Source organism: Simochromis diagramma, unplaced genomic scaffold (genome assembly GCF_900408965.1).
Source record: "Simochromis diagramma unplaced genomic scaffold, fSimDia1.1 OVJJ01000061.1, whole genome shotgun sequence".
Lineage (NCBI taxonomy): Eukaryota > Metazoa > Chordata > Actinopteri > Cichliformes > Cichlidae > Simochromis > Simochromis diagramma.
In genome coordinates this window covers 1,753,925-1,770,595 of record NW_024386945.1, presented here as the reverse complement: position 1 = coordinate 1,770,595, position 16,671 = coordinate 1,753,925, and the positions used below count along the sequence as shown (strand labels likewise).

The window sequence follows — 16,671 nt, the reverse complement described above, 5'->3', positions numbered from 1 at the left end:
TCAACCCATTGTTACTCTTGTACAAATTTGCTTTAGGCTATGTGGACCGCACCCAAATAAATTCCCCTCCCTCCCCCACCTTTCCTACGTTTTTTTTTTTCCTCTAATGCTACCCCCAAGAGTTCCCACTGTCTTTACATCTGGACCTCTGTTTACATACTTACCCTGTTTAGCAAAATCTTACAAATACCTCTAAGATAATACAGAGTTTACCAAAAATAATAAAAGTAAGAGAGAAAGAACAGAAACATTTTAATTAAGGTTTTGTTTTTTTAAATTAATAATAACTAACTTCTTTCCTGCATCACTTTTCTCTTACTTATTGCTTGAGAACTACCAAAAGTTGCAATGCACTTATTTTTTTCTGGCTCGTAGTATCAGCATACTCAGCAGCAGAAACCCTCATAAGATCTCTTACACTGTATTTAGCATACACAATAGTATTTACACTCAGAGAAATGCCGTTGCTATTCGCTTTTGTCCATCTTCTGTTTTTATTGTAAACTTCCAACTGTGATGAAACAAGTAGGTCTTTTACACTGCAAGAATAAATACAGGAAGCTTTCAAATAAGTGCAGTGGAGTAAAAAGTTTAAAATTTCTCTTTAATCTGTGAAAAATATGCAGCATGTTTGCATATGTAGCCTAGATTAATGTGAAAGATAAAGGAAATAAATACGTAGACAGTGCAAAAAGTGAGATAATTGCTAGAGGTTATTCAGATTTAGAAGAACATTGTGCTGCTACAGAAATGCATCATAAAAAATAAATTAAAACAAAAATAGCAAAATCAAAGCTGACTGAAAGTACTGTAAAAAAAACTAACAAAAAAACAACCCAAGAAGCCAAATGAAAACCAAAGAACAACAACAACAACAAAAATAGCAACTTGCAGGTGAAAATTAAAGGTCGTCAATTTAAAATGAGAAGACTGAATTTAATCTTTTCTAAAGTGTCAGCTCTGCTTGTTTCAACACTTCTTTTACCACTTAATACAAGCACTCCTGCTATCACAACCAACACTACACCTCTAATGCTGTTAATAAGATAGTCAAATTTATGCCAGATAACAGAGCTGCGCTCCTTTGAACACAAACACTCAGCTTTACTTCGACTCTTTTGAAGGGCATGAAGGAGGACAGCAGAATAAGAGGTGTAATCTTCACCTCTTATCTCTAACAACCCCCTTATACACACACACACACACACACACACACACACACTAGCATCTGTTATCTTATAATTATCATATACATTAGTCAACACCTGTTTCACTTAGCCTCGTTTAATTAGAGCCATTGAAACGTTGCCCTGCGCTCAAAACAATGCCATCCGACATGAAGGGCAGTGTCTTATGGTTCAGTCAGTAAATTAACAAATAAAAAGACGTTGCTCCGGGGCTTGAGAGGTTAACGGACAACTATATTTTATGTTTTCTTCATTCATTTTTAATTATTTTGTGAAAGACCTTCAAGAAATCTCTCGTAGTGACACTTTTACTCGTGCGTAAACGTCTCCTTTTGGCTTATTAGCGTAATTTATTGCTGGTGAGATGGTTAATTCAATTCACAAAACGACAGATCCGAAGGCGGTGAAGTGTCCGAAGCGGCAATAAGAGACTGACAGGATGCTGTTAACTGTTAACTGAATTCAGGTAAAAACAAAACAAAAAAACCCCTCTCGGTTGATTAGTGCCAGACATGACAAGTGTTAAACTTGTCATAAAAATATATCACATGGAAGAAAAACTAAAATAATGCAAACTACGGATTGAGAGGGTAAGCATTACAACTTAAACAGACAATATTTTTATTTTATTTATTTTTTATTTTTATTATTATTTTTAATTTTGCCTTTTTGGAGGCTGTAAAATATAAATAAAAATGACGAGTCACATCGACGAATGAACAAAAACATACTTTGCTGGACACTTTGATGTGAAATAAAGTATAAATAACAGATCTTTGCTTGTCATGTAGAGACGAGCGTCTTTAGTCACCTCTCCAAAGGGTCGCATTTGAATTGAAACGTAGGTTCTCTCCAGAAATCACAGCGTTGCGATAAGCAGCACATATTTAGCCTCTCCTCGAAAACGCTAAAAGGAACAGCGGAGGGCTTCTTTGATGGGATTTGTTGCCAGTGAAAGCTGTAGGTCTTTTGAACGTAGCTGTCAGTCAATGGGCTGTCAGTGGGATACCCCCCGTCTCCCCCCTCCCCTCTCGCCCTCCTCCGCTGGCAGCTGGGTGTAGCCTATATAAACAGACCCAGGAGGTTGCATCAAACTCAGACCTCAACAGCTTGGACGCAGAAAAGATGCCCGCATCGCAAACTGGATTTGGCAACTTCTTCTTGGAGAGGAACATCACTATGCCGACTGGATATCAGATCCCGGTGCTGGGCTGTCCACCGGGTGTACAGCAGCAGCAGCAGGCTCAGCATCTGGCTGCGATGGCAGCTGGGATTCCCATACCATACTCAGGACTACAGGGATATAACTTTATACCCTATCCACACCACAGGCACATTGCACACATGGTGAGTTGATAATTTAGAGATTAACACTCTCACTCTGATCTCGAGTAACTAAAACGGATTTGTTTTAAATTGCATCTTTGTGATGCGTAAAGTCAAACAAATTCTGGGTGTGATGCTTGCGACACTGAGTTAAAAGTGTCGAATCTCTTCTTTAGTTCTTACCGTTCTTTTATTCTACTTTTCAGAGCAGCGGGTTTGACTTGAAAGCAGCCTCTCCCTACCATCACGCTCTCTTGGCTCGCAGCGGGGCTTTCTACCCTCCATACCGTCCGGGAGCAGCCGATGATCCCAGTAGGGTGGCCAAGGTGGCCACCCGAGAGAGTACCGGTGCGCTCAAGGCCTGGCTGAACGAACACCTGAAGAATCCGTATCCCACAAAGGGGGAAAAAATCATGCTCGCCATCATCACCAAAATGAGCCTCACGCAGGTCTCTACCTGGTTCGCCAACGCAAGGAGGCGCCTCAAGAAGGAAAACAGGGTCAGCTGGGCGTCAAAGGGGAAATCTGATGAGGAGGATGAGGAGCAAGAAGGGGAGAGCGATGAAGACGAGCAGAAGTGTCATTTGGATGAGCATGACGAGGCAGAGCCTCAAGCAGAGCGCACAGATGCAGACGAGCAGGTAGAGAGCGCGTTGGATAGCGCGGGACCTTTGGATGCGCGTTTGGAGATACCGCGTCAGGAAGACAAAGAGTTCGGACTTGTCAAGAAAACCGAAAAGCGTGACTCTGACCGCACGCCATCAGTTTTGGAAAGTAAAGAAAACATCGCCAGTCCAAAACCCAAAATCTGGTCTTTGGCAGAGACCGCCACCTCAGAGACTGTGAAGAAACCTGTCGACAGTTTTTACCACCCTGCCGGAAAACTGTGGGAAGACTGGGCTTCAAGAAACGGACTGCTCGTTCCCTCGTGCTATACGACTCGCGAACTCGTCTAAGCCGGTGTTTGTGCACGAATAAAAAGGACACTTTCCCACAGCTTTTGCACTTTAAACTTTCAGACCTCAGGGATTTCCTGAAGTTTGCATTGAAACGAAAATGTGTCGTGAAACCAAAGAATGAACATGTTTGTGTTACTGTAAATAATGTAGATGTATTTTTCCACCAACAAACTGTAAATTATGTTTCCTTTGTCTAATCATGAAGAAATATTTTTTGCTTAAATAAACTTCGACTTATGGCGAAATTCTGCAGTTTTACTGGTCTGTATCCCTACTTCTTGATATACTTTGCATACAGCTTTGAGCTTTTCCGATCACACTGATGACAGCCCACATTAACAGTCTGATAACAGGACCACATTAATCTATCACTTAAAGACGATGACATTAGACTAAGAATTCAAAGATATTCAGGGAAAATTTACACATCAAAAACACGTCTATTGTGTCTTTCTCTATAAGTTTTTTGATAGAATATTGCAAGTTAATTCAATTAAACTTGATTTTTTTTAAAAGAAAACAAACAAACTATCCCCTTCCTAAATATGGCACTTCCATTTCCTAAAACTTAACAGCAGCGGGGCTTAGGGTCTTCTAGAGGTTCTTAGTATCAATCACACCAGTTTCCATGTACATTCAAAGGGACCTACCTCCATTAATCCACACATAATGAAAAAAGCTCCTGGGAGGAACTGGTCCGAAATGCCTTGTCTTCTGGCCTCAACTCTCTATGCAAATCCCTACAAACAGTAACGCACAGAGGCCAGATTAGCTCCAGCCTGACTCCCAGATTTCTCACACAAGCGACACGAAATAAAATTGATATCATGTCATGAACCTTAAAAATATTCGATACCGATAAATGTATGTCTGCTTTGGATATTTACAAAAGTTTTTTGCCTCATATTTCTAGTGTCGCACTAAAAAGTTACCATTTGAACTTAAAAACTGAATTTTCAAAGTAGAGTAATCATCTGGCGCCTCTCTGTGGAAATCAAGAGCAATTACAGCACAGTTTAGTCTACTAACCTGCAGGGTTTTAACATAAAGTCATCACTGAGAAGAGAGCAGAGGTGAAAAGGACAAATGTACTCAGACACAGGTAAGAGGCAATTAAGGCTCTTTAAACTGTCAGCGATAAAACGCAATTCATGTTAGGACTAATTGCAAAGGCACAGCACAAACATTTTTAAATTAATTGTGACTTACACTTTCAAAGGAGAAGGTAGGTTACCACGTCCATAAACCAATGCAGGAAACGGAAACAAGTCGCTCCTTTCATCTCCGGAACTCGGTTGAAGACATCACGTTTTAATATTTTTATCAGCATCGTCACCATGAGTACATAGACGATGCAAGCCCACGGTTCAGCAACGAAACAGTAACAACTAATAACTAATTTGGCTACACGTAATACTACCCAGTTGTCAAAGTGGCATGGTATAGCCCGCTGAACATTATACTTCCGGATCCCACAAAAGCATTATGGGAATTGTGGGAGGCTATGGTAACCAAGAGCAGGAAACAATCAACAAACTCATCTTATTAAATGTCACAAATTTTAATGCAGAAACGGTGAACAATATGCCATTTTCATGCTAAACGGCACAATTTTAGTACATGCAAATACTAACAAAGCATCTGTACAGAACAAATGAGATCACAACATCATATACAAGCTAACTGTAGGATGTAAGCATGCTCAGCATGGTGGTGTCCACTGCGGGGTGGTCTTCGCTGTTGTTTTGATCTTGATGGGAGTGGGATTGTGATTACATAAACAACCCCACGGATTGTTATTTCCACATGTTGCATGTTTTCAAATTAAAAAACAAACAAACAAACAAACAAAACAGTGCTAATCATGTACACGGTAACAGTAGCTAGTGGTCCATGTGACATGTCCATAGGAGCAGGACACCTGTCAATACTGTCTTGACCCCCCCCCCCCCCCCCCCCACACACACACACACACACACACACAAGCAAACAAAAACAAAACAAAAAATAAACAATGCATAACTTAAAAATTGCAACCAACCTCAAAACTAATGCAGGTAAATCACACACACTACCCCACACTCTCTTTACACTTTATAATACATCTTACTTTACATTTTATTGTTAACATTTAGACTTATAGCTAGCTACTTTCGGCTGTTCACTTGCCACTAGGGGTCGCACTGGGCGCTTCATTTAGTGGAGTTTTAAATCGCATGTCCTTCCTAGCTGGAAACAAACCAGGGACGTTTTGTTTGCCGGATGATAACGTCTACACCACGTATATATAGTGTGTGTGTGTTTAGGTTTTTACAATTTAGTGCAAATGAAATGATTGTAACTTCATGTAAACATTCAAAATGAATTAGTAAGGAGACTAATTCATTGATTCTTATTCAGATCAGGTAATTATTTTTTAACTTTGCGCAGCACTTTGGACAATCTGTGTCGTTTTTTAAACTTGCTTGTAAAATTGATCCATTGACTGACTATCTTCTTGAGACTCAAACTGAGACTCCAGCTGAGACTCCTGACGAGACACGATTTCTTCTTTGCCTCTCTCTTGCATCACCTGGTTCCCTTTATCTGTGAATCCTTCTGAGGAGAGCTCATGGCTTAGTTCATCCTCATTTTCCTCTGGTGTCATTTGATGATTATACGTTGTTTCTTTATGGGCTGTTATGTCTTCTTCACACATCTGTGGTTCAAAATAGCCCTGTCAGAGTTAAAGAAATAACAAACATTATAATAACGATAAAATCATTTTGATCAAGTCAACAGTTCTGGTGCTTTGCACATTTTTTCCTCTCACAGCAAAGCATGTACAACTTTATGCTATAGTTCCTGTGTTGAATTATGCAGTGCATTTCTCTGAAACAGTGTCTAAAGGTGTGAAACAGGATTTAAGGTACATCAGAAATACAGACATGTCACACAATCAGCAGGATGTGTATATAAATCCACTGCAAACCTATTAAAAGGGACCGCACAAAATGACCCAAGCTGATTAAACTTGAGGACAAACCTCAGCACTCATTTAAAAGAACAGGCTTTCATTTTGTGCAACTGTTTCATTTCTTTCTTGCTCAAAGTTAAAATCCACATATCGCTTTCACGTGTGTACATAAAAAAAAAACAAAAAAAAAAACGTGTTGATTGCTGTTATATTTTTCTGGTCAGCATTAAAGATTAGCAACAAGCAGTCTTACATTGTGAAAAGCCTAAAAAAAAACAAACAAACAAATATTTATAGTTTAATTCTTTAATGTATGAAATTATTAAATTTTTAACAGATCCTTGTAGGTGCACCTCTTATGACTGGATTCATTAGCTGTTGCTTAGCTTAGCATAAAGCCTAGCTGTTTCTAGGCTTTATGCTAAACTAAGCTAATCTTTCAGAATCTAAGATATCATCTTTAGTTTACAGATGTACACTGGAGTGCTAAAGTAACATATCTGAAATAGTTTTAGAAATTGATTACCTGGTCAAAAGACACTAATTGATTCTAAATTCCATAATTTCAAATATATACAAACACACACACACACACACACACACACACACACACACACACACACACACACACAATATTGAACTGTTCGATACAGTGCTTTCGGTTCGGTACGCATATGTATCGAACAATACAAAATTTACATGTGTGTGTGTATATATATATGGGTATCTTTTTACTGTCATTAAAAAGCATCTATGAAACAACAAATAAATACATTTTAAAAAGTCATATTTACCTTTGTCCTTTGTTTTATGCATTCTGCTTTACCGATTCATAAAAAAGAAGAAACACAGAATATAAGTACATAGGAAGATTATTATTATTTATTTGTTTAGAGCTTTAGAGCACAGCTTACCTCGATATACTAAAAACACGATTACCAGTACAACAATGACCACAACAACTGGAGCTAAAATAAGGATGGCGATTATGTGACCCCGCTGTGTCACTGCTGGAAGAGAAAAAGAAATAAAAACACAGTTAAACATACATCGAGTTCTCTGATATTGTCTAGAACATGGGTATTTGTGCAGACAAAATGTAAAACAAAAGAGACTTTCATGTCAAACACGTAGTCACATTAAACAGAGGAAGCATAAATTCAGAAGCGTTGTGGAAAACTGAAAATAAATCATTAATTCAGTTGTAATTCTAACATTAGCAGTAAATTAGGAGACTGTGGAGTCTACACGTCGATACATAGTAAGTGAAAGCTGACAAAGCCACACTGAAAACCACAGACCAACTAAGATTTATGAGACAAACCTTCTCACAGTTGACATAGTTTCGTTTTGAACAATGCACCGCATCCAACCACACAGCTGCACACGGCAGCAGCGAGAAAGGTGAGAAACCTTTGCAATTCATCTTCCTACATACAACTTACCACATGTGTTGTCGGTGGTGTGCGTTCCCTTTTCTTCAACTTGATATCCCTTTTCACATCTGCAATGAATTTCACAGTATTAGAGCAGAATTCCTGCCTCAGTGTTGCATTTGTTTTTCAATAATTCGTTATTGGTTTGTATTTCCACTTTGAATACCACGATTTTCATTTGATTTGTTGCCCCTACACAAAGATTAAAGCTTATGTAAGTTACTGTATTTGGGCCCAATGAAAGGTAAGTACGCCAGAGGTCATATTTTGGTTTAACCAACTGTTTGTGTCATGAAACACAGTAAAAAAATCCCATCAGCTAGAAACACCCTTTTCTTCATTTACAGAATCTCCTTTTCAGTCAGACTCACACCTTTAATATATCACTGCTAAAGTTACACAAACTTAAGAAGCAAATCAATACAATGCCTCAGATTCGCTTTATTTTTTCATGTTGACAGATTTAGACAAACACAGCTCTACAAGGTCTTCCTACATCAATAGTGAATAAACAATGGTCTCCGGGTGTCAATTACAAGCAGCATTTTCTATCATTGTCAGGAAAAATATAATCTATGGCACGGCTCTTCAGAAGAACTGAAACAACCACCTGATCCCTGTTTTTGAGAAGAAATTCCTGTACAAAATTCCAGATTTTGTGGCCAAACAGCTCACATCAGCTTTTTAAATTCATGATAAAAATTAAGGTGTATAAATTGTTGTTAGTACAGTAACTTTGCGGAAGGAGCATATAACCCCAGATTTAGCCTGGTTCCCTGTTCCATACAGGATCCAATTTAAACACTTACTTTTTTTTTTTTTAAGTCACTTAACGGCCGAGCCCCTTCTTTTCTGTCTGAGCTCCTATTTATGCTCCAGAAAGAACCGTGAGGTCCAGGTCGAAACTAACCGTAACTATTCCACGGACTAAACTCAGTCTCGTGGCGACAGCCTTCTCTGTGGAATAGTCTGACTCTTAATATTAGATCAGCACAAACACAATCGTTACTAAAAACACATTTTTCATGGTCTGGCTTTTAACACACTTTGACCTAAACATTTTGGTTTTAACAGCCTTAGTTGTTTTTATTGACTTATCTCATCTACTTATTAGTTTTTTCTATATTTTACTGCATCGTTATTGATTTGCATTTTATTTGTTTTAGTGGTATTCTACATTGTTAAGCACTTTGTGCAGCATTGACTGTTTGGAAATGTGCTATATAAATAAACTTGACCTTGACCTATGGTGGATATTCTGCGGGACTATTTGTTGGCATATTCACAGGAAGAAGGAAAAATATTCTTTAAACACATAACTAAATTCAAAAGGTGAACAAAGGCCCTTTTTCAAGTTTTTTTTTTAATAAAGATCATCTCTAAGTTCACATGTTAATGTAAATGTGTACTTACTCTGTCCATTTGCGGCACTGAGCATGCCACGACGTATTATTGTTAAATGTCCCGTCTGGACATTGTTCACACTCTGTGTCCTGTGAGTTGTTGCCTGAATATCAAAAATCATTTTCAAAAAATGAGACTCATTCGCATAATAAAAAACTTAAAACTAATTAAACAAATGTTCAGTCACAAGGATGTTGGTACCTATGACTTTAGCTCCATATCCTGGTTGACAGACTGTGTGTTCCACACAGGTAATGCATTCTTCACTGGAGCAGTGGAATCCCACTTTACACTTGCAGATGGATCGCTCTGTCTTGCTTTTTGGGACTTGAGCCTCAAAGTTTTTATCTAAATGACAAAAAAGGTTTACGCTGTAAGGTGAGCAACATTAAAGAGAAGCCTCTCTCTCTGTCCCAGTATACACAGACACACTATATCGGAACAGTTTGAGGTAATTTGTCACAATTTCTTACTTCTATCACAGTAAGGCTGCTGCAGACACTTGTTTTTCGTTGTGTGTTTATCCTGGTAGTGATTATCCAGACAAGGTTGACATTGAGGTTTCTTACAATCTTCTGTAGACATGCTAGTCCCTGCAAAACAAGATATGCAGAGTTAGAATCAAGTATATTATTTGCAAGTATTTTATTTATCCTGAGTAATTAGTAAATTGGGATTTCTGAGTTTAGGTAATCAATGGACCTTTTAGGGAAATATGACAAAGTCAAGTCAACTAGGTGATGGTTGGCTTATCTGGTTCTAACAAACCCTAACACCTTTTAATCAACACGTTATATTTGGTTTGTTTACATGCTTCACATTGTCTGTGGGATTACGAGGGCCCCTTTTCCCAGTAGCAATTACTAGGTTGTTTTTTCTATAAGCTACTCTATTCTGAGATGTTAAAATAGCAGGATCGCAACTTCTCAGTGTTTCTGCTGTCATCTTAAAATGTCTTTTGTGTTCCACCAAAAGTCCATAAAGCTGGAAGACATTCCACTCACACTGATAATAAATTAAAGAAGAGTAATTACTGTCGTTTGGAAATCTCAACCTAAAGTAATTCTCCTCAAAAAATGAATGAAAGGGTCTTTTGTCAAAATGTCTGCCTCCAGTGTAAGAAATCAACTGTTTCAGTTTCGCCTTCTTTTTATACGGACACATAGCACAAGACAGGAAAGATGAATTCTCACTTGGTGCAAATATTCAGTTTGTTTTAGGTGAGGGTGCTGCTAGTACAGACCATGAGTGAGGCATGACTAAAGGCAACAACTAGCTTGTTGGAAATGCACATTTGGCTATAATATGTATATCTTTTGAAATGTTTGATGTGCATGTTAGCCTTTTGACACACAGGTCCTGAGGAACATTTTCAGAGCTGAAATGCTTGTGTAAAAGCAGCCAAAATGAAAGCAAAAGCAAAGCTTTAGTAACAGTGATCATGCAGTCTGAAAAAGACAGTTGTCGACCACATGCTTCCTGCTGCTAGGTTTTTTCTTATACATGCTACTTTAAATGTTTATTACTTGAAAAAAGAAAGATTGGATGCTATTAGTGCAGTTATGCCTTCGATATGGCTCTTAATCTTGTATTTGTTGTTTATGTGTCTGTCAAGTTCAATTTGGTGACAATATGTTATAAATAACAAGAAAGCAGATGTTTTATTTGAATTTTCTTCATAGGAAAAGTGTTTTCGTACCTGGCTCACACATGAGACAGCACTGACCGTCCTTTTCATACTGTGTTTCTGGGTCACAGCTGGCCTGAGCAACAGTCATTCCCTGCAAAATAAAAGCATTACATTTAAATAAGAGGTAGTTAGCCCTTGTGTGATCTCGAGTATCGGTTGAGTTTCTCTATGTTGATAACGTTAGATTCACTTCCTCAGGGTAGACTGCGAGGGGCGTGGTGGAAAGCCCCAAAGATTCAGCCAACTGTTAACTGCTTTAAATGCACGCAGCCAGGTGCACCGCTGTTCGTAACGTTACCAACAAATATTTGCAAATCGGGATTCACACAAGGTCACGTCTTTGTCCAAACCCTCCACTGCCGGGAAATCGAAAGTGAAAGCACCTCATGAAACGTAACTGTAGCATTAGGTTTTGACTTTACAGGGAAAAAGCAGGATTTTGACAATAATATAACACAGTAAAGTAACAGATGGATACGATAATTAGCACACATTATAGCGTATAATAACACGTTAAGAAGAAATAATCTGAAATCGTGCTACTTTAAGTTGTCGCAGGTCAAAACCGATCCCTGTAAAAACAAAAACATAGCATTAATCGGTTTACTCACCATGAAAGACCCGATCAGTATAAGCAGCGCTATAAACTTAAAATCCATTTTGAATAGCGTCGAGTACAACAGCGCACACCTCTGTAAGTGTTCACAGTCTGTCTGTGAACTTATTTAGGCGACGTGTTCTGTTTATACGGTGTGGGAGGAGCTACGCGCGGTGCTTTTCCTTGACCGTTTCCTGTAAAAGCACGTGAAGCTTGTACTCCTCTTCAGCTATTTTCTAAAATACCCAGAAGTAGTACTAAATCCTCTTTAAATAGAATTCCTCTGCGACAAAGCGTTGTTTCACACAACAGGAAGCACGCTTGACTGGCACATTGTTTGCACAAATAAAGAGTGGGTCGTTTTTCTGATGGAGTAAGAAGAGCTACTCTGCTGCTTTACTCCAGTAGTAGTATTAAGTATGTCTGAGGACGAACTAAGGCAGTTCTGAAAGTAAAAGTAGGTCCGACCCAGTGAAATCATAGCACCCATTTGAACATCACGCCTCACCAAACCCCTTAGAAATAACGGAAAGAAATTAAAAAGCACAGTGTATTGGAAAGTCACCCATCTTTGCATGTAGAGGTTTGTAGCAATCTTTATTATTTTAAAAGTTTGCTACTTCTGGCATTTAAACATTGTTCACAGCTGTGTGCTAATCCCCACCAAGAACAGCAGTGCATTTTATGATATTTGGATTTTTGGTGATGCTGCTTTAGACTCAGATTGCCATGTGACTTCTTCTGAGCATTTCTTCTCCAGTTATGTATTTATATACCAATACTGCTTTGAATTTTGTCTTCTCTCTCCCACACTTTGCATCTGTTCTCTCTGTCTTTCCCTTCACCCATTGCAGCACATGGCAGTCCCTGCTTGAGCCAGATTTAGTTTTGTTTTGGGGGGATTTTTTTTCCCTGTTAAAATGATGTTTTTCCTGTTAAAAGGGATCATCTAATTGTTGGGGGTTTCTCTGTAGGGTCTTTACCTTTGCCTGTCTATATATCATATATAGACTGTAACAAATTTCCCTTTTAAATTACAACAAAGTGGCTGCAACTTTATTTCCAGTTTTTGATTTCTTTTTTACAGCCTAACTGTTAGAAGTACTGTTTCTTATTCTTGAGGCTCATGAAGCAGAAAGTACTGTTCTATTATGCAGCAGCTGGCTGTTTTTGGCATCAGCTTTTCTGTGTATGTACAGCCATTTGTAACAGGATCTGTACAATCCCCAAAAACTCATGTCTAGGATTCATGTGGCTGGGATCTATTCACAGACGTACAGGTGTTACCATTACCTTTTCATTTGTGTATTACCTGTGTATAACTCTCCTTAAAATCAGTGCTAATAGACAAATAATGCACCAGTCAAGCTCAGTCATATTGCAATCACCGAGTCATTTGCAGGGGGTGATACATTTTGGGTTAAAGCAGTTGCTTTTATTTTTTTTTTGGTCTGCATTTTATAGCTTTGAATCTTCCAGCATTTAGGGTGGGTTGCATTCCTGCCCTGGCTCTCAGTGCGGTGCCAAGGTTTGGTCAATCAGAAGTGGTAGATGACACACTCGTCTGCTTTTACTACCCTCTGCAGATCATTCCAGGTTTCTGCTCTACAACCACTGTGATGATGGCTACTAATTATCAGTTGTTGCAGGGAGGTGGTCCTGTTTGAGAATTCCCAGGAAGAAGAGTTTCTGCTCGGCCTTTTTTTTTTTACCTAATGGGAGATGTTTTTTTGATGAGGTGAAATCAGAGGTGTGATGCGAGGAACATGTTGCACTTAAATCTCTCAATTTGCCCACCATGTTTACAAATAGCAGACACACCTTGATATTTTGAAGTGAATTACCATCTTTTTTTTCTTTTTTTTTTGAGATGTTAAGGTCCAGGTTGTTATAGGAACACCACTCCACCAGTCTTTATTAAAGCTTTATTTTAGGTAGCACAAAGTGGAAAAAAAACATGTACATTTTTATTGAAAGATCTGTATTCTATAAATCTTTCAAAAATGCAATAATTAAAAAAAAAAAAGTATTGCTGTCTCATATATGACTTCCTGTCCTGATGTTGGCATGTACAATGTCCTTACAACTGTTTCACACAACGTAATAACAGTACTTTCAGATGAGCACCTCAGATTTTTGGTGATTTCCAGGACACTTTCCACTCCTTAGCAGGTGAATACAAAAACAGACTTCTATCACATTCTGAATATTAATAATCGGCACGTTGAAGCTCAAACACTCTTTATATGTTATACATATGATGCATGTGTTATGTTATATATACATATAAGTCACATGTATGGTACTGTTTTACTCATAGTAGTCATGCAGTATTTTGAAATGATGAGATTATTATTGTAAGGAAATAATAATGATTATTAATGGACTTTAAGCACTTTATATTTATCTAACAAAAGTGGAAAGTACAATGACTTTTGTTGTTTTGTTCGTTTTTGACCACACCTACTCTGTGATAGTTTCTTAAACCCACCACACCACCACCAGGGATTTCCCTATAAGAGTTTCGTGAGCGGGCTTTCCCCAATGCAGCTGCTGTTGAACATTGTTTGTCTTAAAAGGCTGCTTTTCTCTTATATATAGATGTAAAATATTTATATGTAACGTTTTTAAAATATCTATGACCAACGCGAGCTGCTTCTTCGCCAAATCGAATGAAACAGCAGCAGGTGTTACATTCTGTTGCGCTATACTCTTGCAATTACGGTACAGGTACCGTAAGCAGCCAAAAATCATTGCGACGTCACCACGTCACAGCACTGCGGTTTTTGGAAATTCCAGTACAGATTCCCTTTCAGTGTCCTGCTTTGTTCCCATTTTAAAAATGTCACCACTGTCCTGTAAATTTCTGAGGAATATGAACAGATTAACATTAACAAAACTAAATCTGGAATTTTTTGAAAGGTACTTTTTTTTTCTTCTTCTTCTTCTTTTTTTTTACCCCATTTAGCTAACTCGTTTTACAGATTTCAGATTTACTAATCACAGAATATCTATCCATAGCAAAAAAGTACTTCTCATGAATTATACTTTAAGATACTATAACATGAAGGCGTTGCCCCCTTTTTTCCTATTTAAATGCACGGGGATTTGTGTGCCCAGAAAAAATCCCTGTACTTGCGCAAACTAATCATGTTCTGTATTCTAAATAGCCTATTTCACTGGTGAAGTGATGAAGGTCTAGATACTGTTTTATCTATTTTGCCATTTATCCATTTATCTGTTTTGAAGCTTTTTTTCCTCTCCTAAACTGACTATAATGGATTTTCTTCATAAAACTTTGTTGTAGATAAAGTCGATGAGATGAACTTCATTACTTAGTTTTTTTCAGTGTGAGTATACTTTCAGCTATCAATTAAAAAAGTAAATATGCAGTAAAATAACTCTATTGTACACTAGCTCTCAGATAAGTAATTTGTACACAATACATACAATACAATAACTTTATTACATTATTTCTGATCATTTCATGGTCAGAAAAAAAGGTGATCACCTCTCCATGCATGAAGTTAGGCTTATGGTCTCTGGGTATGAATGTGAGATAGCTGTCTACCTCTGTATGTTTATCCTGTGACAGATTGGTGACCTCTCCAGGGTGCTGTTACGCCCCAGTCTAGGGGTACAGGAACGTAACATAAGAGTTGAAAAGATTGACCCCGCCCTGGTCCCCAAAACCATACACAGAGGAGAAACGATTTCTTAGTGAACAGTGGTTTATTGTTTAAACTGAAGCGTGACTCCGGGGTGAACAAAGGCCAACATAACAAACAAAACCAGCTTAATCAGTCAAGGAGGTGCTACCTAAACCCTACGTGATGAAAAGAACAAACAAAACACAAATGCCACACCTAACTCCCTAACTGAATAAACAAGGAGGAAACGATACAGAAAACAACAAGGCAGCTCACCCCTTCGGCTTCAGTGACTATTTACAAGAGAAGGATGATTTACACACTATATACAAGCTCGATAGGTCACGAGAATCACAAATATCACAGAGTTTGGAGGCCAGGGTCAGGTCTGCTGCTGTCAGTTGCTGCCCCGGGACAACTGCTGTTGAGGGATTTTGAAAGCAACCGCATGAATAGGGGACCAATTAGCAGCCATCAGCTAATCCAATCAGGGACCTGCAGAGACTTAAAGACACAGAACAAGAAACAGCCACCAAGACACATTATGGCCAGGGCCATAACAAGTGCACCCTGCCTTTCACCCTGTGACAGCTGAGACCGACTCCAGTCCCCTCCCTGTGACCCTGAACTGGATAAAAGGAGGAAACTGGATGAACAATGGATGAAAAAAACAACACCAAAAAAGCAATAAAGATTTATGAAGATTAAAACAATAAAAAAAAGGAACTTCTCAGATGCAATCTCTATGAAAAGGAACTACAAAAAGAAAAAAAAAAGGTACAAAATGACATAAAATTGATGTACACAGCAAATAAACAGTCCTCAAAGTTAGCTTTTAAAACCACAGTATAATGTACGCAGTGCAAAAAACACAATAATCAGCAGAGAACTAACCGAAATGTCTGTCCTAGTGCACATCCCTGCACTTCAGTTATTGAGCGTTTGTCACATAAACTGCCACATACGCAACATAAAGGCATGTGTACATAAAGACATGTGTACAAACCTATGCAGGAAAAACACCTCACACTATGAATCCCAACCAGATGTTTACAGTCTTTGCACTGTGTGATTTGGAACTGTAAAGTTTTAAATACTGTATATCTCATAATATTTTAATTTTTAAATTAATGAACACATATTTTCAAACCTATGCTATAATAATTTTAAAAAAGTAATTCTTTTTTTGAAAAAAGGAGATCCATTTTTAGTACTTTTATTGCATTTCATATGAACACTCAAAATTATGGGTTCCCTCGCACTCGCCAATGGATAGAAAAAACAACAGAAGAGGTAAAACCATGTCCTGCCAGTTAAGACATGTAACCTGCCTGGAAATGTATGCTATTTGGAGATAAAGTCTTTGCGCTGGCTGCTGTAGGTGTGGCTAAACAACCTAAGCAGGAACAAATTTAGCCTGCGTTGAAAGTGGGCGGTGGTAGAAGGAATCCTACAAATCATAGCA

General features: G+C 38.2%; 2 protein-coding genes across 3 annotated transcripts; one reads left to right on the top strand and one right to left on the bottom strand.

Annotated features, from left to right (window-relative positions):
• Positions 1–1,958: 1,958 nt before the first annotated feature.
• Positions 1,959–3,708, top strand: irx7 (iroquois homeobox 7). The gene is made up of 2 exons (XM_040038094.1): positions 1,959–2,534; positions 2,720–3,708. Exons 1-2 carry the CDS (start codon positions 2,313–2,315, stop codon positions 3,467–3,469), a joined length of 972 nt encoding a protein of 323 aa, XP_039894028.1. The 5' UTR covers positions 1,959–2,312; the 3' UTR covers positions 3,470–3,708.
• A 1,309-nt stretch (positions 3,709–5,017) lies between these two features.
• Positions 5,018–11,835, bottom strand: cd40 (CD40 molecule, TNF receptor superfamily member 5). 2 transcript variants are annotated; one of them, XM_040038096.1, is made up of 9 exons: positions 11,570–11,835; positions 10,968–11,049; positions 9,742–9,861; positions 9,470–9,616; positions 9,278–9,371; positions 7,874–7,932; positions 7,343–7,438; positions 7,223–7,245; positions 5,018–6,188 (listed from the first exon to the last, which is right to left on the bottom strand). In XM_040038096.1, the coding sequence occupies exons 1-9, from the start codon at positions 11,615–11,617 to the stop codon at positions 5,928–5,930; spliced, it is 930 nt and encodes a 309-aa protein (XP_039894030.1). In that variant the 5' UTR covers positions 11,618–11,835; the 3' UTR covers positions 5,018–5,927. The 2 variants fall into 2 exon arrangements, with proteins under 2 accessions (XP_039894030.1, XP_039894029.1); XM_040038095.1 differs by having other exon boundaries at positions 7,223–7,248; positions 11,570–11,834.
• Between the last annotated feature and the right edge of the window lie 4,836 nt (positions 11,836–16,671).